The sequence below is a fragment of the Megalops cyprinoides genome, chromosome 14 (genome assembly GCF_013368585.1).
Source record: "Megalops cyprinoides isolate fMegCyp1 chromosome 14, fMegCyp1.pri, whole genome shotgun sequence".
NCBI lineage: Eukaryota > Metazoa > Chordata > Actinopteri > Elopiformes > Megalopidae > Megalops > Megalops cyprinoides.
Genome location: NC_050596.1, coordinates 24261965 through 24289832, shown reverse-complemented (window position 1 = coordinate 24289832; position 27868 = coordinate 24261965). Strand labels below are relative to the sequence as shown.

At 41.6% G+C, this 27868-nt stretch overlaps 1 protein-coding gene across 1 annotated transcript in view; it reads right to left on the bottom strand.

Moving 5' to 3' along the window:
• Positions 1-76: 76 nt before the first annotated feature.
• The window catches only part of neb (nebulin), an 80122-nt gene continuing 52330 nt past the window's right edge, over positions 77-27868 (bottom strand). Inside the window, exons 102-139 of the mRNA XM_036545263.1 lie at positions 27617-27721; positions 27354-27458; positions 27144-27248; positions 26814-26918; positions 26033-26137; positions 25442-25546; positions 24207-24311; positions 23040-23141; positions 22499-22606; positions 22267-22371; positions 21768-21872; positions 21126-21230; positions 20812-20916; positions 20244-20354; positions 19800-19910; positions 19339-19440; positions 19061-19165; positions 16242-16355; positions 15579-15683; positions 13876-13980; positions 13023-13127; positions 11727-11837; positions 10946-11056; positions 10264-10377; positions 10041-10145; positions 9564-9668; positions 8877-8981; positions 8172-8264; positions 7504-7596; positions 6459-6551; positions 5737-5829; positions 4229-4321; positions 3725-3832; positions 3275-3461; positions 2207-2299; positions 1937-2074; positions 1428-1531; positions 77-1114 (exon numbers count right to left, since the gene is read on the bottom strand). Coding sequence (XP_036401156.1) covers positions 941-1114; positions 1428-1531; positions 1937-2074; positions 2207-2299; positions 3275-3461; positions 3725-3832; positions 4229-4321; positions 5737-5829; positions 6459-6551; positions 7504-7596; positions 8172-8264; positions 8877-8981; positions 9564-9668; positions 10041-10145; positions 10264-10377; positions 10946-11056; positions 11727-11837; positions 13023-13127; positions 13876-13980; positions 15579-15683; positions 16242-16355; positions 19061-19165; positions 19339-19440; positions 19800-19910; positions 20244-20354; positions 20812-20916; positions 21126-21230; positions 21768-21872; positions 22267-22371; positions 22499-22606; positions 23040-23141; positions 24207-24311; positions 25442-25546; positions 26033-26137; positions 26814-26918; positions 27144-27248; positions 27354-27458; positions 27617-27721 — 4143 coding nt within the window. The 3' untranslated portion in view covers positions 77-940. The remainder of the gene's footprint in view (positions 1115-1427; positions 1532-1936; positions 2075-2206; positions 2300-3274; positions 3462-3724; positions 3833-4228; positions 4322-5736; positions 5830-6458; positions 6552-7503; positions 7597-8171; positions 8265-8876; positions 8982-9563; positions 9669-10040; positions 10146-10263; positions 10378-10945; positions 11057-11726; positions 11838-13022; positions 13128-13875; positions 13981-15578; positions 15684-16241; positions 16356-19060; positions 19166-19338; positions 19441-19799; positions 19911-20243; positions 20355-20811; positions 20917-21125; positions 21231-21767; positions 21873-22266; positions 22372-22498; positions 22607-23039; positions 23142-24206; positions 24312-25441; positions 25547-26032; positions 26138-26813; positions 26919-27143; positions 27249-27353; positions 27459-27616; positions 27722-27868) is intronic.

The following is a 27868-nucleotide window of genomic DNA, read 5'->3' as shown; positions in this document are numbered from 1 at the left end:
GAAGAATCCTAAGTGCTTTACACATGCCTATTGAAATTTTTATCCTATGATGGGTTACGGTGACATATGATCAGTTGTGAATTTCAGGGGGCAGGGCAACAGAAGAATGTTTTAGAGAGGGGCTGATAGTTTGTGCACATTGAACAATGTTTGCTCTTCAGTTAGAATCAAGACTAGGTAACCATGGAAATCCAATGGTGTTGGAACTCTTGACAACCACTAGGACACAGCACATTAACTCTTCTGGCCAGAAGTAAGGAAAAAGGATGGCACCAATTCACAACCATCAAGACCATTGTATTTGCGTGTGCTTTATTACTACTGTTTTAAGGTACATAGCTTCCTCTACCCCCAACACCTACAGACGTCAGTAAAGCAGAAGAAACAAAAACGCATGCACTACCGGCCAGCCTTCAGAGGAGGGAGGAGGCTCATCTTTCCAACTGGTCTCAGAGGGGGTGGCTTTGGCTTTTCTTTGAGTTTGCAAGAGGCAAATGATTTTTGATTGATTAGTTACCCCTTGGTTTCAGTCTTAGTATTGTTTAATCTTATTCTTTTTCAAAAACTATAGACAAAGTTAGTGTACATCATTTCGGCCTATTTAAGTGCAACATCTCAATAGATTTTCAGTTCTCTTTGATATTAGATGAGGTGTATTCATTCCCTATACAGTAGCAGCTTTTAAATTGTTTCAATAGCTCATTTAGGTATCGATAGGTATTCAGTAATAGGCTCTTAATTATTTATATAGGTAATTTTGTCAGTTTTACATGTGACATCCACATGGGGTAGGCATCTCACAACATCAGACACAATGGCTTAAGTTACTGTATGTCAATAATAGTGTGAACACTCAACACATAACACACGCTAAACACCTACGAAGCCCATTTAACTGCCCAGTGAATGTTTCAGATCCGCTTTCGGGGGCGGGGATTGTTTAGACAGCCTCGACATAATTGGCTGGCAGCATGCCTGTCTTGCCGGTGCGCTGGACAGTGCCATACATCCACCCCTCGTCAATGGACTGCACGTTCATGATGACGTCGCCATCCTTGAAGGACACCTCATCGCTGTCTGCGGCGGCGTAGTCGTACATGGCACGCACAGTTTTCTGAGAGAGAAATGGAAGACAGGCAGTTATAAAGAACAATATTCTCATTTCCAGGTTGCAGAGGTATAGTTCCAGGACTAGAGGATAAAATGAAGGGCCCAAAAAACCTCAAACCTGAACGGTCCCTCTGTGTTCCTAAAGACCTTAAACCTTTTTGCCCCCTCACATTTAGCAATACGTTTGAAAATTATATCTGAAATGGATCAGCATTCTAGAATGCCGTTCTTGCACCACAGATCACATGCTCCTTCCTTGACCTTTGACCCTGAATGTGCACTGAACCACAGCTTCCCATGAGGAGTTCAGCACTCACCCCAGTGGTAGACGGATGGGAGGGAACGGAGGAGACGTTGGTCTGCTGGGTTACAACAGAGGAGGACCTCTGCTGAAGCTCCACCGTCTTGGCCTGCTGATAGCCTGGGGAGTGGAATAGAGGGAACAGCCAATGGGATCAAGGAGAAGTCATTCTGCAGAACGATTACTCGGCATTGTGATGTGAAAATAAGCCATCTCACTCCATTTGGAGTGTGCTGTATTTTGTGGATTGTTTTTGAGAGGTAATGCTGTGGCAGTGTAGCATTGTGGTAAAGGCGCAGGACTCGAGACTGAAAGGTTGCTGGTCCAATTCCCTGCTGAGGCACTGTTGCTGTACCCTTGAGCAAGGTGCTCAACCTATAACCGCCTTAGTAAATATCCAGCTGTATAAACAGATATGTGAAACTGTAATCTATGTAAGTTGCTCTGGATAAGAGCATCTGCTATATGGCAATAGTGTAATGTGTTGTTCACTGTGTGAGGAGGCACCATGGGCTTCAGGCTCACCTAGGGAAGAGGTGCCGAAACCATTGCTGTACAGGGACAGGTGGTGATCCGCGTTCTCAGACACCTCGGATTTCTCATCCCCGGCGCTCATGACACTGGTGGAACGAGAGTGCTCCTTGCTGCGTCGCTGGGCTTGGACTGTGAGCGGAGTGTGGACAGATGCTGCATCAGTCTGACAGTCACGTTAGCTTCAGTTCCTTTCCACCACAAACCTGACTAGCACCAGTGTGGGTGGGTGTGTGTGTTCAGGAGGGCCGTGTGGAACATTACCTGACATCATGTGCAGGCTCCTCGACTGGATGTTGTCCTCGGCGGGGTCATAGTCGAAGACAGAGCCTGGGTTTGTGCGCCACACCCGCAGGTCTATTGGGAGAAAATGAAATTACTGAAACTTGCTACAGGAAAGCTAAACAAAAACTAGGCATGTTTCTATTCTTACCGTACTCTTTCCATTTGTGTTGGATTGGCCTACATGCATCATGTGGGGCATTGCCAGTAATTGGAGGCATTATTTCAACTAATTGCTTTTGGTGTCTTTATATAATTAGGTATTTGGCAGATGCAGTTGTGTCGGTATGCAAGACAAACCATTTTGTAGGCTCCACTACAAAGTAAAAATACAGTTTTATAATTCACAATTACCAAAGACTCAACAACTACATGATACAATTATACAATGTATATTTCTGTGTTACAATCTTAACATGTTTAACAGGATCAGAGATGTGGTTTTAAACCTTGCTTGTGTTTCAGCATATATACGTAATAATGATCTGGACAGTGAAGATAAGACATGATGTTTAAGAGTGAGAAGGCTGCTGGAGGATGATTACAAGAAGTGGAAGAGAATAAGATGCAACTGGCCTTTATTTGACATTAAGAGAACAACCTTGTTAAGATCAACTCTTCCGCATATTCCACCTACTTGCACCATGTTTTTCCATTTTTACTTTCCATTTTTTTCCATTCCATGTAATTTAACTAATTGATACTGTTGGTATACTTGGCACAAGTGTGTGTGTGTGCGCACACATGTTTGTGTGTGTGTATGTGTGTGTGTGTGTGTGTGTGTGTGTGTGTGTGTGTGTGTGTGTGTGTGTGTGTGCGCGCGCATGTTTGTGTGTGTGTGTGTGTGTGCGCGCGCATGTTTGTGTGTGTGTATGTGTGTGTGTGTGTGTGTGTGTGTGTGTGTGTGTGTGTGTGCGCGCGCATGTTTGTGTGTGTGTGTGTGTGTGTGTGTGTGTCTGTGTGCGCGCATGTTTGTGTGTGTGTATGAGTGTGTGTGTGTGTGTGTGTGTGTGTGTGTGTGTATGTACATTTGTGTATGTGTGAGCTGACCTGTGATGGTCTCCTGGTCGTGATCCACCGCTCTCTTCCTCTCCATCTCCACCACCCGCCTCTGGATGCCGCGGTAGTTGATGTCACTGAAGTCCTGCATGTTCTTCTTCACACGTTCAGTCACCGGGTCCGTCACCACAGGGGTGAAGCTGCCCTTGTTCTTCTCAAATTCCTCGTGGTATTTCACCTGGAGGGCGGAGCCGTGTTTAGAGGGAGGGGAGTGCAGAGAACGTGCTTCCACAGAAAGGCCTGCAGCCTGACACACCCCTTTCCTAAGGTGAGTTCTAATATGTCTTCCTCACTGGACTTTACAAAACAATGCATGGAGAGACACTGCTAGTGTTCCAGTGGTAGCTACAGTGGGTTAACTACCCAAAGGTTCTATGTCCAGGACAGTGGGCCAGCACATCACCATCCTCACAAACAGGAACACAGAGAGGAGCATCTCACCCCAGAGATGATGCGCTGGGTCTGCTTGACACGTCTCATCTCAGGGGTGTCCAGGACGAAGGCGGCCTTGCCTTGCACCTGCTTTCTGAAGCTATCGGAGTACAGCACCTGTGGGCGACATGACGCACACACACACGTGCGTGCGGTGAGGGGCAAAGCAGGCAAAAGGTGCAGCCCTGTATCCATGTCAAATGTAGAGCAGAGAGCAGATTCCCCCGAGGGAGGTGTAGAGACAAATAGCAGAGGAGCCCAGCCTTTTAGTGACTTCAGGGAGGTGGATTAGAGGGGGAGGTGTGTCCCAACAAAGTAGACAAAGGATTGGAAAAGACTTAGAGGAGGTTAGCAATGTTGCACAAATCACTTCACAGCAGGTCGTATTAAACATAGCAGGAGGACAAAAAATAAGTTCATAAAACTCATAAACAGCTGGAAGGGGAAAAGTTAGGGGAGGGTTATGTGGGTGGAGGTTGGTGCAAGGACAGGCACACTTCTGCTGTGGAATACCGAGCTAATGTGTTCTTGGTTGCGCTTGACCCGCTCCATCTCTGGAGTGTACACGACCGGCGTTCCCTTTGCAGTTGTGTCCTTATACCACACCTACAGGACAGAAACACAGTGCCCAGGGGGGCGGTGAGGCCCAGGCTACATCCACACGCATCACACATCCACACCACTACTGAGCGACCACAGTGTTCTGATAAACAGCACCATCCTTGTATATTTTTCTGCACACGGCTTTGGAAAAAAGGACAGCGCACATCCACTGTGCATAATTGAGGTACCTTAAATGACTAAATGATAAATGAAAAAAAATTAAGGGAAAATCACATACTTGACGATAGCTTAAATGATGTTTCATTTAAACATTAATGCATTCCAATATCACTTCTTCATTATAGTTTATTCCAATGGTGAGGTAATGCTGAAATACATTAATGTGTAAAGCAGTAAGCAGAAGAAAAAACTGTCTGGGAAAAGAAGGGTCAATTTATGAATCACAATGAAAATAAGGCCAGAGCACGCACTGACACCTTTTCCGGATCTCCATTTTGCTTAACCTGCCCTACTGACATCACATTGCAAGACTCGTCCGTCTTTAAAGGGTCACGCTTGTAATGTTTGGCCATCTGTGATATGCACTCATTTTTATGCCAGGTATCTGACTGGTTATTGCTCGGTCAGTGACACACACAAGGGCAGAGAAAAGCAGAAAAGGTCATGATCTTTTTTGTTTTTTTTTTTAGGGAAAGCATTTTTAATTTAGAGGTTGTGATTAGCCTGTGGCTCAGATATGTCATCCTATCAAGGATAAGCAACACTGAAGTTGAACCAGTCCAACCATAAATATCTCATGTGGTATTAGGCCAAACCATAACAGGGTGACCCTCTTCAGTCTGAGAATGATCTTGCATATCATATTGCATATCTATCTGGCTGCATTCTGCTACCCTTTCACCATCCAGCGGAGAAATTAAAGTCCTGCTGCTACTTAGGGAGGACCTGTTCGCTCAGTCAGGGAGTGAATCACTGAGGGACACCAGCCATCCTTGGGTTGCTTACTCACAAAAATGAAAATCACTCAGATGCTGGGTTTAGGAAGAATTAAAATGGGGGGAAAAAACCACACTGAAAAACATGTATAAATGTGAGTAAGTTGGAAAGCTGGAGGGGGGCCACAGCAGCCAAGGAGCTCCAGGGAATGGTAGGAGGGATGGTTCACTGAAGTGGAGTAGGGGGAGAGAAGATGGATTAGCATGGAATGTGGAACGGTAGAAAGGAGTGTGCGCTCGCAAAAACCGCTGCTTTATTCTGCGTCCCAAGGGATGGATGAGGGCAGCTTAGTTGGGAGCATTCAGACAGAAATTATGCACTCTGATAAACTCAGGGGCTAGCAGGGGTGTGAGAGGTGCAGGTATGTGGGAGCGTTAATGGTGGGGTGGGGTGGGGGGGGGGGGCGTGAGGTGTGAAGGGGTCACTCTCTGGGGACCAAGCCGACAACATGGGGGCGCTACCGAGCTGATGTTCTTCTGGGTCTCCCGGACCCGTTTCACCTCCGGGAGGTCCGAAATAGCCGTGCCTTGGCCCACGATTTCCTTGTACTTTATCTATCCGGAGTTTCAGTTCCATGAGGAGGGACGAGACAGACAATGAGCACACAGAGGAACTTGACCCAGAGACTTCACAGGAAATGCGAAGAATGCAGAGCCATACCATGAAACTCACACGGTACAAGCATAGCTAACATTCAGGGCTAACATACCAGCATAGTCTAGAAATAGACACTAACAACCTTTTCTTTTTATTTATTTAAAACTATTTCTTGAAGCTATTTTGAAATACCTCCAAACATAATTTTGCAGCAGGTTGGGTTTATCTCCATAAACTTTACATTTAATATTGCATTAAGGGTAAATAGTAGGTTAGGAGACTATATCGGGTATATATTAGGTATATTAATATTATGTTAGGAGACAAAGGAGATGATATTTTTGAATTGTTTAAAAAATAATCTGTGAGAACTAGCTACATACTTGTTAAGACAATATGGAATGTTTGAGGTGATGTATTAAAGGATTGCTTTAGGACTAGATCGAATTAAGGAGGGAATCTAACGGTTTGCTTTTACAAGTACCAACAGAGGTATTTAAGGAAGGGTTTTGACAGGGAGGGAGGATATGGTGGAATGTATGGAGAACGAACAACACTGGGAGGGAACAGAGCAACTCTGGTGTACCGTGCTAATCGCCTGCTGGTTTCGTTTAACCCTCTCCATCTCTGGTGTCTCTGCTATTGCTGTTCCTCCTCCCAAGTTCTCTTTGTACAAAATCTTTACAAGCGCAGGAGCAAGAGAGCAGTATTAACAGGGCTTTAACATGATCGTGTGTCTTTATCAGGTACTAATAACCTTGGAATAGAATATCAAATAATTTCTCTTCTCCACAAATTTGCTTTCTTTGCTTGGAATATTAAATATTCACTGGAAATATAAAACGGGTCTGAATAATGTTCATAGGGGAGCACAGCTTCCTACAGGGCCAGGAAAAAGAAAAGGCAGAACAACAACACTCAAGGCATAATTCAGACATCAACACATGACATAGACATTTCAGCAGAACGTTACAACAGAAATGCTACATTCCTAGGGCGGAACAATAACGATGTCAGACACACACCACCCAGAGGGCAAAGACGTCACCATTTAAGGGTGTAACTGAGAGGAATCATTCAGGAAGTACTCTGTTCAAAAATGGCTGGTGGAGATATTGGCCACTCCATTCTATTCTGCACATCCATGCCTTCTGAGTCCTGTGTCATTAACCCAACAGCATACATTTACTGTGCTTCTCATAAAGATCACACTATTTTGGTTAATGCATCAAAAATGAAATTTAAAAAACATTAGGAGAAAAAAACCAAGAAGGTTTTTTTTTGTTTGCTGTAGATATACAAACAAATTAAAAACACGGGAGATCTTGAGTAAGGAATTGTGGGCTTCAGTAGGATCAGGGTTGATATTTAGGAGAATGGGTTTCTTTATTTACCAGTATGGGGGTATTGATATGGAAAGGTAGATTAGTGTCAACTGGGGGAAGGTGGAAAATTGTACACACAGATATCCACCAATTAAAAGGCACACTTCAGAGGGTATACAGAGAGTGTTTTTGGCTCTGGTCCATTAAGGGACATTATTGGGTCTCAGGGTAGGACAGGAGAGGGTAGGGGGTGAGGCATGAAGGGATCACTCTCAGAGGGCCAAGCCAACACGGGGGGGGCGCTACCGAGCTGATGTTCTTCTGGGTCTCCCGAACCCGTTTCACCTCTGGTAGGTCCGGAATAGCTGTGCCTTGGCCCACAGCCTCCTTGTACTTTATCTAGTGTCCATTTCAGTTTCGTACAGAGTGCAGGGACAGGCAACAATTAGACAGATGGAGAGCACGCATAACAACATGAACTATGACATCATAACACAAGGCACAGTACCAGCAGCATGGCACTCTCATAGAAGGACTGATTCACATTAAGTACATACTATCATCCTCTAAGCCATGTCTCCTGTTCTCTGCAACAAGAAGTGTTTGCAATAATAAACTTTGATACTATAATATGAATTATGTCTCTATTTAGGCCTGTAATTTGTTGATTACAGGAAAAATGAAGTTAACGTTTGGATTAGTGTAGTGTGAATATGTGGGTTATTATTGAGGATATAATATTAAAATCTAATTTTCGCAATCATTAGAGTTATAGCTACTGCATGTTAATTCTTTATGACTTGAGTTGGGGGGTGGTAATAAAGGTTGGTTTAAGTGATAACTGAAATGAAGGGTTTTTCTTAAGGTTTGTCTAATGGTTTACAGGTATAGAAAAGGTTTGTAAGAAGGTTTACAGGGTTGGATGGAGGGTGGAACGAATGGAGAAAGGAGGGATAAGAACAACTCTGGTGTACCGTGCTAATCGACTGCTGGTTTCGTTTAACCCTCTCCATCTCTGGTGTCTCTGCTATTGCCGTTCCTCCTCCCAAGTCCTCTTTGTACAAAATCTTTACAAGCGCAGGATCAAGACAGCAGTATTAACAGGGTTTAACATTAGTGTCTGTTTTGGGGTATTGAGAATCTCCTTTCACCCAAAAAGCTGTTATAGTTCCCCTCCCTGAAAAAGTTACTTTGCAAGTAATATCAGAAATTCATTTTAAAAATCCTGAAATTAAACATGATTCTCTTCACAGCTGAAATAGGTCAGGAACAAGAAAAAATCAAAAGAGATGACAGATTTTGAGCACAAATACTTACCAGGGAGACATTTTCAACCAAGCATTTCACATACTATTACCATGACTTGACAGTAGAGCTAATAAAAAGGGTTATACAATCAACTGAGTTATACTGATTGGTTAAGCTGCCTGATTCAAATTAATAGCATAGCGCAATGGAGCAGTCAACTTTGCTGTAGTTTTTTGGTTAATATCTACTTCTATGGCCCATTAATTTATTTAGAAGAAAAACGGATGCACACCCTGTTAAATTCCAGAACAAAGTAAAAAAAAAAAACAAAGGGAAAAATTACAAAAGATAAAAAAAGAAAAATGATGAAAAATTAAGTTGTTAGAAAAATAAAAGGTGGATTCACAAAAAAATGATTGAGCAGTAGGTACCGAGCTGAAATTCTTTTGATTCTCTTTAACGCGTAGCATTTCAGGAGTGTCTTTAACAGTGGACACTTTCCCCTTACTGTTTTTAAGGTCTGTCTGGTACTGAAGCTACAGGGAAAAAGAGCACATGTGCAAAGTTAAAAAGACTTTCAGCAAAAATGAAGTCTGAAAAAGAACAAGAAAAAAACATTGTTTCATGTCAAAGGTTTAAATGATTCCTTTTCCTTGTATCGACTTCCAGTTTCTGTGAATTTCACTGGAAGTCTGTGTTTGCTCCTCTCTGTGCCAGGTCTATATTAAATTGGATATTATGGTTATTATCAACAATAAAACAAAAGCCACAGCCTTAGAAAGTAAGGCATTGCTTTTTAGTGATTAAACTACCCTTGTAGTTGTTAGGTAGAGAAACACTTCTTGGGCTTAAACAGCACATAGTCATAAATTAAAATGCAATTTTTTTTTCCTTCATTTAGAGTAATACTTCAGAACTTTAGAACTTTGCCAGGCAGTCAAAGCAACAAATAATTGTGCAGTCTGAAGCACAGTTTAAATTATTAAATCTCATATGCATGTACCACATATGACATACATAAACATAAATTTAGACGTATGTCAACATTCACAGGGACAAAACCAGATTGGACGCATGTTACCAATGCAAACATGGCTCTCCAGCCCTTGCTGACTTACAGTGCTGAAGTTCCTCTGGTTCTCCCGGACTCGCTGCATCTCTGGGGTGTCCAGAACCGGCACATAGTGCGACATGGTCTTCTCTGCATCTTCCTTATACTTTTTCTGTCACGAGAAAACCAAAGACGAGCATCGCACGAGACCTTGGCGGCTCAGTTAGCGCACATTTGCTTAGAATTTTGTGTGAAAAATATTTGCTATTTTCAGGGAATGACTTGCACACTAGTATGTTTCTATATTTTTGAGCTTGCGGTGAATGTTGTGGTGCATTTACAGTATGTTTCTATATATTTCTCTTCTGAAGTGGGAGAGGAAGGACAACCATTCATATGCTGATACAATCGGCTTCTTTAATTGATTTAATGGCATCAAATACTCATGGAGGACAAAGCAAGTTGAACAGGGCGTAAACCTGGTTTCACTGTTGACTGCAGTATTAGTGTGTGTGCCCCACCCCTTAACCTCTGACCCTCTCACCTGGCTGACGATGACTTTCATTTGCTGAGCATGGAGGATGTCTGGAGTGTCAGTCACTGTAGTGTAGCTAGCCCGGTCCTGCTCAGCGGTCTGCTTGTACTTCGTCTGAGGGGAAGGAACAGTAATTACCCTTGGTAATACTGTATATTAATAACAATAACATTTATCAAACAGTTCACAGAGTAAATTCATGGTGCTTCACAGAAAAAAAGGAGGCTCTGACCTGACTGAGGATGTCGGTAGCATTCTTGGCCCTCATGAAGTCCGGTGTGTCTGTTGCTAAAGCCAACAACCCTTTACCCTTGATCTCTAGCTCCAGTGCCTTCTTGTACTCTTTCTGCAAATACCAATTCATAAAAAAGGATCACCACACAAATTTACTGCCTCCAAACATGAGCCAGGATATCCTCATATAATACATGATACATGTAAAAAGGCCAAATGAGTTCATCTTAGCCAAAATATCGGTGAATGCATGAAGGAACATGGGGCTTGGGCTGCCAAACCAAACATGTCAGTAATTTCACAGGTTTAACATTTTACAGTTAAGTGCAAAATTAGGAACTATCAGAAATATTACAATTATTTATTTACAGTATTTTACAATATACCAGTAAAATACTGTACATGGGAAAAATCAAGTTATAGGTAACATAGCTGTGACAGCTGTGATTCACTACAAGGCAAAAATCACCTTAAGTAGAACCTGACTAAAATAAGCACCCTTGCTTAGATTGATTACAAGAAATTAGTTATTTTCCTGAGTGGTCACAGCACACCGAGGGGTGACCCCAGTACTAGATGAAGAAGTACAGGAAGGAGTCTTTGAGGAAAGAATAAAAAGATGATGTGGAGTAAGAAGGCAAAGCAGAAGACAGCAGTGGCTCCACCCACAGTGGTCCTACCTCGTTCAGGATCTGAGTAGCGTTCTTTGCCCTTAACAGTTCCGGAGTTTCCTCCAGCACTGTTAGCCCTTTACCTCTCACACCTTCCTCTAGATCCCTCCTGTACTCTTTCTACAGGGACAAAGAAGAACAGAGAGACTGCAGAGAGATACCACACACACACACACACTCTCTCTCTCATACACATACATATACATAGAACAGTAATGCTCATCCATGGGCCTCACACTTGCCAAGCCTTCCTTTACACAGAAAGGATGCATCATTTATCACAGTCGGTTCACTCAGTAACCAGGTTTTTCAGGTACACATCACACTTCCACAGAGGAATCCTAAACATTTTTTTGCTGCAGAATTTGACATACAAACAGACGTACACATACACACAAATACTGACCGTGTAGTGGTTTTGTTTAAAGGCAAAGCCCAAAACAAACACAGATAAGATAGATAGGACAGATTAGCATGCAGAGCACTGCAGTTACATTTTAACTAATGGATGGCTGGGGCACTAAGGAGGTCATGGGTTAACAAAGAAGTTAAATACACGCATGAACAGGAAAGACAACAGCTGTCTCACAGTAAAAGTGAAAATAAGCAGGGATTTATTACTGGGAGTGAATTATTGCTCAGGTGGCAGATCATGCTTACTCACAGCATCTAATCATAAGCGAAACTGAAAATTTGAACACATTGGTTGTAAATAAGGGAGGGTGTGATCTTAGTATTATTACCGGTGAAGGGGAGGATAGGGTAAAAATGGGAGGGGCTTCACCATTACCTCACTGACTATTTTGGTGGCGTGTCTGACGTGTAACATGGCAGGGGTGACCTCCAGCCCTGAGAGGTTTCTGCCTTTAATGGACTCCTCATAGTCCTTCCTATAGTCTTTCTATTGATGGTAAAAACGAGAATGAAAAATACTGCTTAAATGCACAGTTGGGGATATTGCAGCCATATTGAGAGTATGCTTTCGAGTGACCTTTTTGGTATTGGTCACCTGTATCAAGTCTATGCAATGTTTGTGAATGGGTATACATGTAATTTATGGCTTGGCTGAAAATTTGAATTTCTGTTACTGGATATGTGTGTGTGTCTGTGAGGATGTTGTTAACAAATATTGTAAATTTACTCATATGTGAAGTACTTACAGGCACCTGGGGTTGTTCCATAAGAAAATAAAACCCAGGGGAAGTGTTTGGTTGGACATGCCAAGCATTTATAAGTGTGCTTTGCTGTAAGATCATAAACCCCATTGGGGTTAATCTTCATTTTTCCAGAAATTTTAAACTGGACCTTTTCTAACAAGAGTTTAACCACTGATGACAGCCCTACAAAATGTCACCAGGCATCCCTCAGTCTCTCAGAGTGGCCAGTTTTCAGCTGAGTGACTGTGAGCACCCAGTCGAAAACATGACTGCAGGACAGACAGACTATACTGTACCTTCCTTTCCAGGGCCAGAGAGGACATTCTGAGCTCTGCATACTTACATCTGCTATACCACATACTGTATATAACAGTAGGCAAAACAATCCCAGAACAGCTACCTTATATCATTATCATCAGTTTAATTTATCACATACATAACAACATACAAATAACAATAAATACTAAAACTCTTTTTATAGTAGTAGAAGGTAATACTAAGGATAGTACAGCAAATAAGTCACTGTAAAAATAGATATAGCAGAATTTTAAGCACTATAGAAGCAGCATATTAACTTTGTATTGTCATTTGAAATTCAAAAGGGGTGGGAGGTGACTTTTCCACTCCATAATTAATAATGACGAAAGAGGCAAGACAGCCATGATTAACTAATTAGATGTAGTGTTTCTCAGGGCTAATCTACACTAGACATACACACACCATAAACTTTAGGAACACATTACCTGTCATCTGTACCACTGATGAAACTGTTGAGCTGTTGACTCGTTTCAGCAAACAAAAAAAAAAAAAGACCACATACACTTTGCTACTTTGTGGTGTTTGTATGGTGCACAGAGTTCCTATGTCTTCTGTAAATCTGTAAATTGTGCATCACCCAATTGCTTGAAGTCCCTGTGCTCTTTGTTTACCTGGCTCTGCATTTGCTGGGCCTCCTTGGCTGTTACATACGTGGGCGTCTCAAAGTCCAGCATGGCCTTGCCTTTCTCCTTCTCATACTTTTCCTTGTACTTCACCTGCAGTGGCAACACACAGAGAAGTCACATACAGGTCCTAGCTTTGCATGGGCTACTTACCACTTTTATTTTTGAGTATGATCCATACTCGTTTTGTGGAAAGGATGTGCATTGGACCTTCTCCTTCATTATTGTTAAGTGCTTTTTAAATAGTCTGTCACTTTTATAGACAGGTCTCACCAATTCAAATCAAGCTCCAACAAACTACAAATTGAATATGTCAGGGATCAAATACATTGCTTATATCACGTGATCAAGTCACATGATATTCAATGGCCTCAGGTGACACTCAGGGATCAGGTCTCTTGGATTTGGCTTAAAGCATTAATCGTTCCAAGTCGGCAGCTGTTTTCATAGAGAAGTGAGTATCTTTTGTTTCTGCAGGCAAAATCACAACACACAGAGTGAGTGCCAGTTTATAATGATTGTACAATATAAATGGCTGAAAGTTTAGAGATGGAGTGATGTGAGAGGATTTCTGCTGTGTCTTTAAGAGGGTAAATAGCAGGTATCAGCAAACATTCTTCATAAGACTGTTTTATATGTTATAGACAACAAACCCAACAACCCCAGGAGTAAATTTAAAATATGAATAAAAGAAAGTATTGCGGTTTATGTTGGTTGGAAAGCAGTGAGAGGGAATGAAGGGCAAGGTGTGAAGAGGAAGTGACACTCCGCACACAGGAAGTTAAGTCTGGTGATGTCAGTCAGATCGGCTCAGCAGCACCCCTGACATCATTCTACTTACTTGGCTCTGCAGTTCTGAGGCCTCCTTGTGATGCATCTGTTCAGGTGTGTCTGGGATCATGTGGTAGTGACCCTTACTCTCCTCAAATTTCTTCTTGTACTGGTACTATGGGGGAACGCCCAAAAAGCAGCTCAATGCAAAAACTATTCAAGATCCTCTCTCTTTCGAGCTTCCTCTCAACCAATTAAAATCATAGAAAATTTTTTAAAAAGGAAAAATAAAAAGCTTCAGTCGATAAAAAATAAGAAAAATAGCATCATGACCTGAAGGTACACTGAAGTTCTAATGATCTCTGACATCAAAAATCAAGAAATCAAGAATTTGAAACTTTTTAAAGATAATAAAGGATGTCTCTCAACATCTGTTTTATTTAGTGTCTGAGGGCATGAATTCCTGTAGATAATATGCTGTTTTATGTTCTTTGCCTACAGATGTCATGTTTTTAACTTGCATTTTACAAGGCATTCATTTTTATAACTGATCAGATATATACCAAAAGCATAAACAAAATATGAACAAAAATACTTTAAAGGAATTTACCAGTGACAATAGCGCTCTTTTGAAAAAACAAATACAAAATTAAAATATTAAAAAAAAAAAGATCAGTCAGCAAGTTTTGAAGATAGAAGCAATTTAAAAAATTAAAAGGGAGTTTTGTTATTTCAGTAAAAAAGAAAAAAGACAGCACATCACAACCAGTTAGGGTGCTAAAAGAAAAGGCTCCAAAATTAAATATGGGTGGAAGAAGATGGAAGATGGTTACAAGCTAATGCTAGTGCAGGAGGAGGTTGGAGGTCAAAGATGAGAAGGGTGAAGGTCACTACCAGATGATGTCCTTGAAAGATTATGGGTAATGCACTGATCTCTGTGTTATGTTAGTGCTGCTTAGATCTTTACAGGAGGAGATGGGCACCAAAGAAAGCTGTGAGGCAGACAGCCTTGTTACTGTATCAGTGATGTCTATAGAACTGGATAGGTAATGCAATCATTGATATTTTCCCTGGTCTTGGACCATTAGGTATGATTAAAATCTGTAATAAACTACCTTGAAGCTATTGTTATATTGATATATTGATATTAAACATACTCTTCTTATCATTTTTTTCTTTAGCAAAACATGATAATGTATAGATCGAGTCATGTTATGCTATGTTCATTGAAGTTATGATTGGGCATAATGAATATGAATATGTGGACAACAATGTATAACTTGACTTGCAATGCTAGGACTTCTGAGAAATGTCCAATATAATCCTAACTTCTGTCCAAAATATCTAAAGTATAGTGAGGATTTAACTGGTGATGGTTTAACTGCAATAAAATGAGTTCTGTTTTGTAGCTTGAGGCTTGTTATATAGTTTGTGTCATACATACCAACATATACATGTATCAGCATAGTTACTTGGTTTGACTAATACTGCCTTTCCTATAACAAACTGCTAATAAAATAAAGCATTTGCAGATGTATAGTAAACTATTTACACAGGTGGTGGTGCTATGCACAGAGTTCCAATTCAAAGACTTTAAAGGATTTTCTTCAGATAAAGGATTTTTTGGCCCAGGCCATGCCTGTGTTGCCGTGTCGGGTGGTGAGGAATCTAGAAGTCCACTTCTCCAGTTATGTACAGCTCAGTGGTTGTTACGTGGCCTGGGAAGACCATAAAGGATGATGGGAATGGGGGTTGGGTTAGTGGATGTCTTACGTCACTGGACAGCCTGCTGGTGCTCAGGTTGTGTTGCATGGACAGAGACTCGGACATGTCCGTCACTGGCTTGTGCATCTTCTTCAGATCCCCTTTATATTTGACCTGTAAAAAATATAGACAGACAGGCACGCTGGACACCTGGGCATAATGTCTCAGTTGTCTACATATAGAATTAAAAACATTTTTTGTACACATCATGAAACAAATATATCACCACATTTCCATCCTTAGTATAGCTCAGACTTAAGTAGTACTTTTTGTTCCTGTTTTATTTGAGCAAACAAAGCACTTGTTTACAGTATGTGCATTTGCCTAGAGTTTACGTGTGAACTTTGATACCATTTTTATTCGGGGATATGTAATAGGGTATGTAGCTCTTAAATTTTCAATTCAAAATTCCCTTTAGTACACTCTTTTGGGAAAAAAGAGTAGTCAAAACCTAATAGCTCTCAGTTAGAAAGAATAATATGACCATCACCTGACCATCATCCTAATTTAAAGAAATGTGCGCTTCGTAATGGAGAGCTTTAACACAGATTTTTCAGACTCCATTCTCTGTAGCACATTTAACTGTAACGCTCATCTCACAGTAAGACTTATTGCAAGATAACACTCATATGTAACACTAACTCTAGCACCTCACAACACTATAACACTCACCTCACTGGCAATAGTGTGAGCATCCTTCAGAGTCTGGTATATCTTGCTCTCCTTCAGATCATACTGTGGTCTCTTCCCCTTCATTTCTTTGTCAAACTTCTCCTTGTACTTCACCTTTTGGCAACCAAATGTGGTATATTTAGTCCCTTTGCTACTGTTTTCCATGAAACAAGACAGTAAGGTGCAACTAAATATGAAGAGGTCATTATTAATAAAAATATATTGTTATTCCATATAACAAGGGATGTGATTTCAAACAACAACATGACAACTGAGAGAAGACACAATGATATCAAATGTAATGGAAGCCACGTCAAAGCTGGGGTGGTTCAAAGAGTCGAAGTGTATGATTTTGATAGGAAGAATCCTGACATAAACAACCTGACAGTAAACCATCTTAACAGAATGTCTAGCACTGGGACACCACCCACAGTCCATATCTTGTTGCTGGGTGTCAAGCAGTGAGGTAGCGGGTACTGTTTTTAGGTCTTTCGTATAAATTGGCTAGAGATTGAATCCAGGATTTTCCAGGGTCAGTGTAGTTCCCTTGTTATACAGTATAACCAAGCACAGACAGGACCAGAAGATTGCCTTTCAGGAGTACTGTGACTGCAGTTTGTCACATTTTCACCATGTTTATTATTTTTATTCATCCTGAAGGGCAATCAGAAACAGGGCAACACAAAAAAACAACTTCCTATTCTTCATATATACGGCATATATGGGGAAACAAAAGCTTTTAAAATCAAAGTGAAGTTGATGAAGCACATTCTTGAGTGCTTCAGTAGAAGAACCCGTATCTGCAGAGGAATCAGCAGATGAATATCGAGAAGCAGCTATAGGACGAGTGTACAAATCCAGCATGTTAATGATAGGGAATTATTGGCTTTTTGTGATCATAATCGTTTTATATTTTGCAATTTATTTCCTTCTAAATCTACTTTTTCCTGGTTGACAACTGGAAATGTCTATTGACATTTACCTCTACATATCAGCCATTACTCTCCAGGATCAATGCCACTACCTTATGCGGGACCCATATGAATTATATACAATAAATTCTAAACCTTATATTGATATAAAATGCTCTCCTTCTGTTCACACTGGGTTTGCACAGACATCACTATACAGGGGGGATAGAGGGATGCAACATAACATAACCCTGCATTCTTGTTTGAGGCAGTACATTGAGATATTGAGACATTGACTGAGTTTGTATCATGTAGATTCAGATGCATTGAAACATTGGGCTGGTTGTATTAACTTCAGTTGAAAGGAAAAACTTTCATGGGTAAGAAATGGACAGTAACATTGGGAATAAAAGATTTTTTCGCCTTTTTTTCAACGGCTTTGCTGCACAGTAATAGGTGATTAAACAAAACGTACAAGCATGAAAATAAAGGGGCAGCTGAGATGGGGGAAGAGCACAAGTACGCTGAGTGCTCTGCTTTTGAGATCTTTGAAAACCCAGCAACCATAAGTTAACCAATCAGTCAATGGGGAAACGGGAAAACGCGCACACACACAGGAAGTGACAGCCTGTTGGCCTGTGTTGCGGGGGCCTCTCCTTACACTACTAGTCAGGACACTCATTTGCTTAATGTGGCGCATCTGGGGGGTGTCATAGGAGGCAACGCCGTGTAGGGATGGCTTTCCCTCAACCTACAATATGCAGTGCAGGGTGAGGCAGGGGGGTCAACACAGGTCATTTCCCAGGAGATTGGCGGGGTTACAGGAAACATATCCATACAAGACAGGGTGTCATTAAAACAGAGCAGGAAAAAAAGTGTGAACTGAGTTCAACGATGTCTTCAGCTATTCATTGTAAAATATTACTTTCACATGATGTATTATTCTGCTCTGTGATGTGGCACATAGTGGTATTTCACCGCATGTGTTATAGTCACTAATGAAAGATTGATTGTGCAGACTGAAATAAATCAGTATCAAACGTGGCAGGTCACACTTATTTACTTATGGTTTATATTTGATGCAGTTAGAAAACAGATGTAGCAATACATGGGTAATGAACCCCTAACTGCTGAGTGTGAAGTTATTTATAAATCATCATTTTAAAAATGTTCTTTTGAAATATTCACATTTGTTGTTTTTAAATAATGTCAGATTATTGCATTAATAGTGTAGTGATACTTGTCAAACAGGGTGATGTCAGTAGTAAGATCTTGCAGCAGGATACTTCCACCTGCCCAGCCTTTGAACAATGTGGTAATCACCGCATTGTGGAGTTGGAGACCACAGTTAGGTGGTTAAGCTCATCGCTTTCCCCAGAAATCCCCTGCTTGCCAAATATTTACAGTTACCGTATGTACAATTTAGTCCCTGAGAAGAATGCCATACCAATAAAGTGGAAATTGCCTTGCCTATTTAAGGCCAACTTACTATTTGTTCATTAGTTGTGCCAACAATAAACCATAATTACTGACGTATGTAACATTTTCTAAAAGAAATGAGCAGGTTAGCAAATCAAAGGGTAAAACAGCAAAAACACAGTTCTTCTTCTCTCATTTCAAAATTGTTCAGCTTAACAGTGCAGTTTAATATCTGAATATCTTAATAAAAGAGTATGTGACTGTAAATAGCACCTATTTTGCCTCAAAGTAAGGTAATTATTCTCATTATAAATATTAAAATGTGTTTTCATCTGAAATTAAAGGTACATTATGTATGAGGAAAATATTTGCATTCATTGAATAATTTCTGTGGGGCCTGTGTTTCAATCCCTTTTGCACCCAGCACAAAACATGCGCTAGATGCAAAAAACATTAACGTCATTTACATAGTGGAGATGGAGGTACTACCTGACTGGTCAGCTTGGACACCTCGGTGGCCAGAGTGATATCGGGACGGTTGCGCAGGGATCCACCTCGGCTGGCCTCCTCTCGTGCTTTTTCACGATAACCAATCTGCCGAAGACATACAGTTTCACCAAGTCAGTGTGCACCCCTTGTTTTGGGCAAACAGTGTCCCATTGTGATAGAAGGCAGTGGTGCAAGAAGAGGTATTAGGTAACTTTGCTATTAAGGTACATTGAGTAGGAGCTGCTGCAGATAAGGATATGTGTGGAGGTGGTTCTCACATGGCTGATGAGCTTGGCAGCCTGGGTGGCCTTTCTGATATCAGGGCGGTCGGCCACAGGGGTGTAGTGCAGTTTGGTCTTAGCTTCCTGCTTGTAGGCAATCTAGAGAGAATGGAGAGATAGTTTATTGCCCTTTGATTCTTGATCCTACTACAGAAAAAAAGCACCTGGGATATACATTCCATGCCACCTGTACAATATTTTAAACCTCTTCAACAGGTTAAACTATTTCAAGTTCAGCAGAGCTAAAAACAACATCACACATCAACCCAATCTGGCGTCACACGTTGTTCATAACATGTTCTACAGTCTGTTTGGCTCCAGACTGGATATCACCAGCCTGTGATAAAGTTGTAAGCCCTGAACTCTTGTTCAGACTGAGTAGGAACTGTTCATTGTACACATTTTGAATCTAATTAATCTATTTTCAGTCTAGGCTCAGAGGAGATGCGATCACTCACGTTGCTCTGACTCTTGGCTACATCCATGGCATGTTGCACATCAGGAGGGACTGTCATTTTGTTGTACTTGGACTTGCCCTTCTCTTTCTCAAAATTCTTCTTGTACTCTGTCTGTGGAGAGGTGGAAAAGGGATAAGTTGCAATACAGTTCTCGTACACCGGCCTTGGACACAGCAGTGTAGTGTGCTGATTAAAGAACAAGGTGTGTAACCAGGCGTTTTCAAGTTCAAATCGACTTCTGTTGTATCCTTAAACAAGATCTTCATCAAGAAGAGTGGGCATAAATTGGTACGTCCAGTGCAGGCTAGACAAGTCAGCAGTAGTTGGATAAGGCTGTCTGTTGAGCAAGTAAATTAAAGAAAATAATGGATAGGACCAAAAGCACTAAAAGCAAGCTGTATAACCATTTCTCTGTGCAGGTAGGGAACAGATTTTAGCACTCGCCTTGCTCACAAGCTTGGCCATCTCTTTCCCGTGGGCGGTCTCACGCGTTTGGGGTAGAGTGGTGAAGCCACCAGACTGCCGCGCCTTCTTGCTGGCCTCCTTGTATTTAGTCTGAAGGGGAAAAAGGGAAAGATGGAACATTTCTACCATCTCTGCAAGTTACACATGACGTTATGTCACCAGGTCACAAACAGCGGGTGTGGCTTAAGCCTTAAGTTAAGTTCAAGGGTTCTTGTCCCCTGAAGCCATCTTATATGGGCTTTACCTTCTCAGTAAGAGAAGTGTGCCATCTCTTATTTAATTTTCATCAAAAAGAGGAAAACATCTCTGAATATATGAATATATATATATATATATATATATATACACACCTTATATAGTTTTCAAGAATGAGGATGATTCACAAACGATTTTCCATATATGATATATGATATGACATTTATTTGATTTCACATGAGAGTTATCATCAGATAAGGCTGCTAAAAGAAGTGTTTTCTGATTAACCTACAGAAGAAAATACATCAAATCAAACTGAATGTAGTGTAGCCTCAGATACAAGTGTACTCACCTCAGATACAAGTGAGGCCACTGACTTTGCGTGGAGAATTTGAGGGGTGTCTGGAACAGCTTTGAAGATCCCCCTTGATTTCTGATATTTCTCCTTGTATTTTACCTGAGGGAAAGTGCAGAATGTGGCACTGTAATGCACTGGGAATGAAGTAATGCCACATGTGAATAATAACTGAGTCTTCCTCAGACTCAAAGAATTTCCTTTAAAAGTCCATTCCACATCACACAGGGTGCTTCACTGGTGTGTGTTTGGAAAGGATCATTAAATACAAAATCAAAGAGACAAAAATGACCTGTTGACCTGACACTCACATCACTGTACATCTCGCCCGTCTTCTTGGCCAAGGTTGTGATCTTGTCATCCACCACGGACATCTTACAGCCCTTCAAAAACTCCCTGTCATATTTATACTCAACCTGTAGAGGTACAGGAAGGGGGTGGGGGGGTGGGGATGGTGAGGGAGTGGCGTGGTGGGTGGGGGGAGGTGGTGTGATCCAGATTAGGAGCAGTAAACCAAGGAGATCATTTGAAAGGTTCATACTGTACCGTTACACAACTATTACCGAACATTGATGAACATTAATAGCTGACTGGATCAAAGACAAGTATGTATCTGATGTCACAATGTGTCATGTGACAGTTTTCTGACACGGCACAGTATGTAAAGACACAATAAAAATTACAGTCAAGGTTAAGATAATACCCTGCTATAATATTATTAAATGACACCATTGAATTATTAGCAAATTTAAACCTGTTAACTGGTAAGTAAATAAACCAATAAATAACAAAAAATAGATAACATCAAAAACTGCAAATATTGTTAGTTATCTGTGTGGCTGCAAAAGCATTCAATTGTATATGCCTGGATGGTGACAGCCTTGGTTGTGAAATATACTATATTAAAGACTTTTTGTTATTGTTATTGCTGATAGCGGACAGGCGGTACGAACATCACTCTGTTGGAAGGTGGTCTTTGCAGCGTGGACAAAGTCAGGCCTATCGACAGTCCAGATCCACTTGTTTTTGGTGGCCTCATACTTCTTCTTGTAGTCAAGCTGGAAGGAAAGGACATATGGGTGTGCAGCTCAGGGCAGGGTTATAGGGGAAAGGCTGAATGAGGGTGCTCCCTTGGCTCCACTTCTATCCCCACCCCCTTACACCTGCTACTTCTAGTATTGATGCTAATTTTACATGTAGTATTGCGATGTATATTGATTTTGTGTTCTAGGGCCTGTTGTATCATAGTATACTTGGCTTCTGTCAGATTGCACAAGTTAACTTGTTGTAGGGCTCATTGGTCTGGGAGTGCTGTTAACCTGGTCTCACACTCTTGCTCCTTTAAATTGAATGGATACGCTTATGTTCTACTATGCTGGAAGTCATTCTGGATAAGAGTGTCTGCTAAATGCACATAATGTAATGCAATGTTGCGTGAGGTCTGCCTCTTACATTGCTGATGTTCTTGTAGGCCTCTTTGGCGGCTCGGATCTCGTGGGCATCGGGGGCGATGTTGATGTGAGCTTTGTTCTTCTCATAGAGCGCCCTGTACTTCATCTGGAGGATGGTGAAACACGCGATCAGACACACAGCACTGGGACTCAAAGTGATCAAACAGACCGAGGAACCTCAGGAGTGAGGTGCGGGAACCAAATTAACAGAGAAGGAGGTGGAAATGGCCTACCGCGCTTGGGAAGTCCTTGACCTTCTTCATGTGCAGCTGGAGTGGGGTGTCATGGCCGAGGGTGTACCCCTTGGCCTTATTCCTGTTGTACTCCATCTTATAAATGATCTGAAAAGGAGAATGAACTGCTTAGACTTGAGGTTTATGAAGGGACAGTGCCGGGGAATTGGTATGATACACAAAGGAGTTGTATGACATTTCTCCCTGCATTTGAGGTATTTACACTCTCTGATAGGACCACACAGAAACTATTTCTAACTGGTGTTCTGCACAGATCTGCAAGAACCACCTTATTGATAGTTCAGTTATACCAATTAAGTTCTTCAATTTCACACATAAAACAATACTGTATTTAAACTATACATCCTGAATGGACACACACACACACACACACACACAATCACACACCTGATATGTCAATATCACGTCACATTTTACCATAAATACAAATTGATATATAATAAAAATGATATGCTATTGGCAGGCTCTGAGCCTGACCAATGGACAGAGACAGAGTAAAGCCGTTGGGGAGGTGACGCACATCGCTGATCTGCTTGCTGCGCTTGTGTATCTGGTGCTGGGGCGTCTCCAGGACGGGGGTGTACTTGTCCTTTCCTTGCTCATACTGCTCCCTGTACTTCCACTGCAGGGGCAGAGTACATCAATATTAGCCACACACATGTATTTCTGTCTGTCTGTCTGTCTGTCTATCTATCTATCTGTATGAATGTATGTAAATATGACTTACTGTCTGTCTTTCATTCAGATATTATATTTACAAATCATTCAAAGATATTTCAAAATCATGGTAGCAATTAAACTACACCAGAATTGCTCTATAATCACTACTATTCTACCACTATACAATACCAGAACTACCGCTATTACTGCAATGATTACTAACCGCACTACTGCTAGCAATAATGCTATCTGACTAAGCCAGATTCAATCCAACAGACAGCGCAGTGATAAACAAAGAGATGAAATGGTAAAGAAGAGGAGTGTCCATGCAGAGCGGGCACACATGTTACAGAGACATGCAACAAATGACAGAGGAGATGCTTGGATAGAAAGAAACATTTATGACAGGGACAACATTAATTCAATTAACACTACATAATTGGAACAAAAGTGATACTGCTTTTTAGATAAATTCTCCTTCTGGTATTTGGCAAACAGGTTTAAAATGTCCTCATCCAACACTAATCTTGTTCACCTCATATACTCTGCTGGCTATGACATACATGTTGAATTAGAGTAATATACATTAGTTCAACCAGCTGTTTTGCATTACTGGTGTATACTTACCTGATTATTAATAATAAAAGAGCATTCTAAAAGAGCATTCTATAGGGAAGAATCAAAGTAAACGATTGATGGAAATATCCCTGGGATGTGTGCAAAACTGACACTTTCAGTGAGCCCTCAGCCTATCCCTGAAGTCCCTACCCTTGGTTCTGTGTGTCCAGGAACCCACAGGCATAAGAGGAGAGGGGAGGAGCAATCAGTGAGGTGTTTAGGTAGCGAGGGAGGGAGACGGGGGGAGCAGGGTTCCGGGGTTCAGAGGCGTGGTAGTGGTTTTCAGTCAGTACAGGGAACCACAGGAGTAATTCTGCCTCTAGTCGACAGCTGGAGTTAGAGGGGTTGAAGGAGGAGCAACAGGCGGGAGAGGCAGCTCTGGAGCGCTGTCCCCGGGGCCGATGGTTACCTTACTCCACATGCTAGAGTTATAAATGGCGCTGAGGATGTCTGGCCGAAGCAGCTCGTTGCAGCCGCTCTTCAGGAGCTCCTTGGCCCTCGACTTATACTTGTTCTGTCAACGGACGCGCACGCACCAACAGGCACACACGTACGCATGGACACACACACACACACATACGCACACACACACACACACACACATACACAGAGAGGGCATGCGGAGCATGGAGAGGGCGAGACAGAGAGAAATGGAGTGAGGAGAGGAGCTTCCAACAGTACAGCTGGGGTGTTTTTTTTCCAGACCTGTGAATTCCAGACATATTCATATCTTATTTTCGGTTTTTCAAATAGGCCTGAAGCAGCTTCGGGAATTTATGTAATTTCAAATTGTTCAGCATAAAGGGCTTCACAAGGCAAGGCTTGCAAAGGCATGTGTGTGGCTCTTCTCTGGAGTGCACAGGGTCTGGAAACCTGCACTCCCAAAATGAGAGGGGGTGCGTGAGTGGCAGAAAAGACCTGGCCAAAGAAAGAGATGGGTGTGTGATGTCACAGCCAAAAGGCCGTCACATCACAAGACGACCGATGACCTCATGCATGGGCTGGACGCGGGCACTCTGATAGGCCCAGAGGACAGGTGGGCGGTGCACCTGCCCTGTTGCTTTACCTGGCTCATCTTGCTGACCTCTTTGGCCAGGAGGTTTCTAGGGTCATCGACCACAATGGAGTACTTATCCTTGTTCTTTTCATATTCACCTTTGTACAACTTCTGCTCAGAAGGCCATAATAGGTTAAAGACAACTGGCAAGCAAGAGATGCTGCAGCTTAACAGGGTTTAACATAATCCAGGGAAGAGTCATCACAAGAACATTAAAAAATGTACAGTTAACCAATTTTAAATTACTGTATACTTGCTTTGCAGAATGGCATACTACCAAATTACACTAACAAATAATACAACACTAAAACATTTACTTTTAAGGTCAACTTATATGCAGAAAAAAGAAAACATTTATGAACTTCCTCTTTTCACAATCTACCAGAGACACACCTTCCTTACCAAATAATAACAAAAATAGCAGACAAACTGTATCATACAATAACAGTATAACGCTGTTTAAAATATGTAAACATACTTACATTTCATTACATATATATATATATACTGTATATTTCTTTATATTTTGCACAGTGCAATAACCATGATATTGCTCTGCAGAACTGGTGCTGTTTGATGTCACTTACATCGTCGAGGAGTGTGGAGGCATGCTTGGCAGCGTGGAAGAATGGAGTGTCACAGGTGTACTTGAAGTTGCATCTGTTCTTCTCAAAAGACGCCTTGTACAGCCTCTGTTACCCCAGGAGGAAACAGAGATCATCAGTGTGAGCGGGCCGTTTTTCTCCTTTTAAAATGACCAGGTTAATCAGTCCACCTAAAATGCTTTGCAAAGAAACACTTCTGAATACCATAGATGGGATATTTATTCACATTATTTATTAGTATATTATTGTTCTAATGATATGTAAGGTGATGAATATAGCATAGTAGGAAGGCGCAGGGCTCGTAAGCAAAAGGTTGCTAGTTCAATTCCCCGCTGGGGCACTACTGTTATACCTTTGGGCTTAATCCACAATTTTCTTAGTAAATATCCAGCTGTATAAATAGATAACATATTAAAACTGTTACCTACGTAAGTCGTTCTGTATAAGAGCATCTGCTAAATGACAATAATGTAATTTAATGAATATTCACTGACCCACACAGTTCCCTAGGCTGAAAATTCACACACCGCTCCACCACAGAGATGCACTCAGTGTCCCTGATTGGCTGATTACCTGGCTGTACAGGTCCTTGTTCTTCTCTGCCAGCACCATCACTGGGGTGTCCCACACATAGCAACCAATGCCCTTCAGCCAGTCCAGGTCCTCCTTGTACTTTACCTAAGGTGTGTGTGTGTGTGTGTGTGTGTGTGTATGTGTGTGGTGGAAGGTGGTAGGAGGGAATTTCATATTCACAATCAGTTATTTCGTTAACTGTTGTTTGTAGTTGAAGTGATCACAATAGGAAAATGGATCACACACAAAAAGATGTAATGGTTTGGAAATTAGCCGATTTGTCACATTTACATCACACTGAAGAACAAATTCTTGCAAACATATTAATACTGTATACAGCTATTTCTCCATTTTTCTGCACTCCAAAAAAGCTGAACCAAACAAGCAAGCATATGATAAATAATACAAATTATCTTACATATGATTGAATCAGTTGTTGTTTCCAATAATGCTGCTAACACTGATAAAAACAGACCTGATAGTACATTTAATTCTGAGCTTGGACTGACATCTTAGAAATAGTACAAGAGGTAGCTAAAACACTTACAATATGTTAACAAATATGACTAGATAAATTATCACCAGTGTCCAGATCTTAAGGAATTTAAAAAAAAAAAGAATATTTCCTTTCCCAAAACCAGTCACACAATTCATACACTTGATGTTTTTTTATATCTTACATTCCAAATTCTCTGCTAATTTAAAGAATGTTTTAAGAAATGCTTCTGGGTAATCAGTGATTAATTGATGATGATGATTAAAGACGAGAAGTGGTACTCACAGTGCTGACAGCATGACCCACCATCCTGTGGTGATAGAGCTCAGGGCGGTCAGGGATGGACCTCCACAGACCCAGAGAGCTGATGTACTTCTCTCTGTATTTAACCTGTGCAGAGACACGGGAGATCATTCGTACAGGATTAGCCATACATTTATTTAGCATATATTCCTGTCCACACCCACTGACAAGGACATCATGGAAAGACATACATAAGGCATACAAAACATATGAACTCTATGAGATGAAACTCATCAGCTGGAGAGGTCTTGTAATGACCCCGCCCAGCATCTCATATAAGCCTTAGTGCACGTTAGCCGCAAAGACACTGACCTCGCTGATGTCATCCGTGACCTTGCGGTGGTAGATGATGTCCAGGGCGTCCTTCACTGTGTGGTAGCGTCCCTTAGCCTGTTCAAACGCCTCCTTGTAGCGGAGCTGTATTGGGAGCAAAACATTGAGGGTTAGCAGGGTGGAAAACAAAGAACAGGTGACAAACACCCAAACCGTTTGGGTGGGGAGGTTAGGCGCCGGGTCACTCACATCACTGGCATTGAGGTAGGTCTTCTTGGCTCGGATCGCAATGGGCGTGTCGGCGATGGACGTGTACCTGTGCTTCAACTTTTCATACTGATCCTTGTATTTTTTCTGTAGAGCAAAGACAGCCATCCATTACATACAGTGAAGTAGTCAGGAGGAAATACTGAGATGTAGGTAGGTTAGGTATTGTAACCTGCAGGCTCGAGGGTGTGATCCTTTTGGTTGCAACTCTATCACCAAACCAAAGGACCTGAGGGCTGACTCACCTCACTGTATACCACCTTCATGTGCCGGGCATGGTGCAGGGTTGGGCTGTCTACTGTAGGGGTGAAGAAGGCCCTCTCCTTAGCGGCCAGATCCGTGTACAGGTACTGGGGAGAGGAACATAACAGCATTCTTGCACATTGATTCACATTGGCATTACAGGTGCCCATTACCATAGGAGCGTAATTCTTCACTGCCTCTCAGTGGGCGAAAAAACTATTGTTTTATACAACCAGACCAGTGCCTCAGTCAAC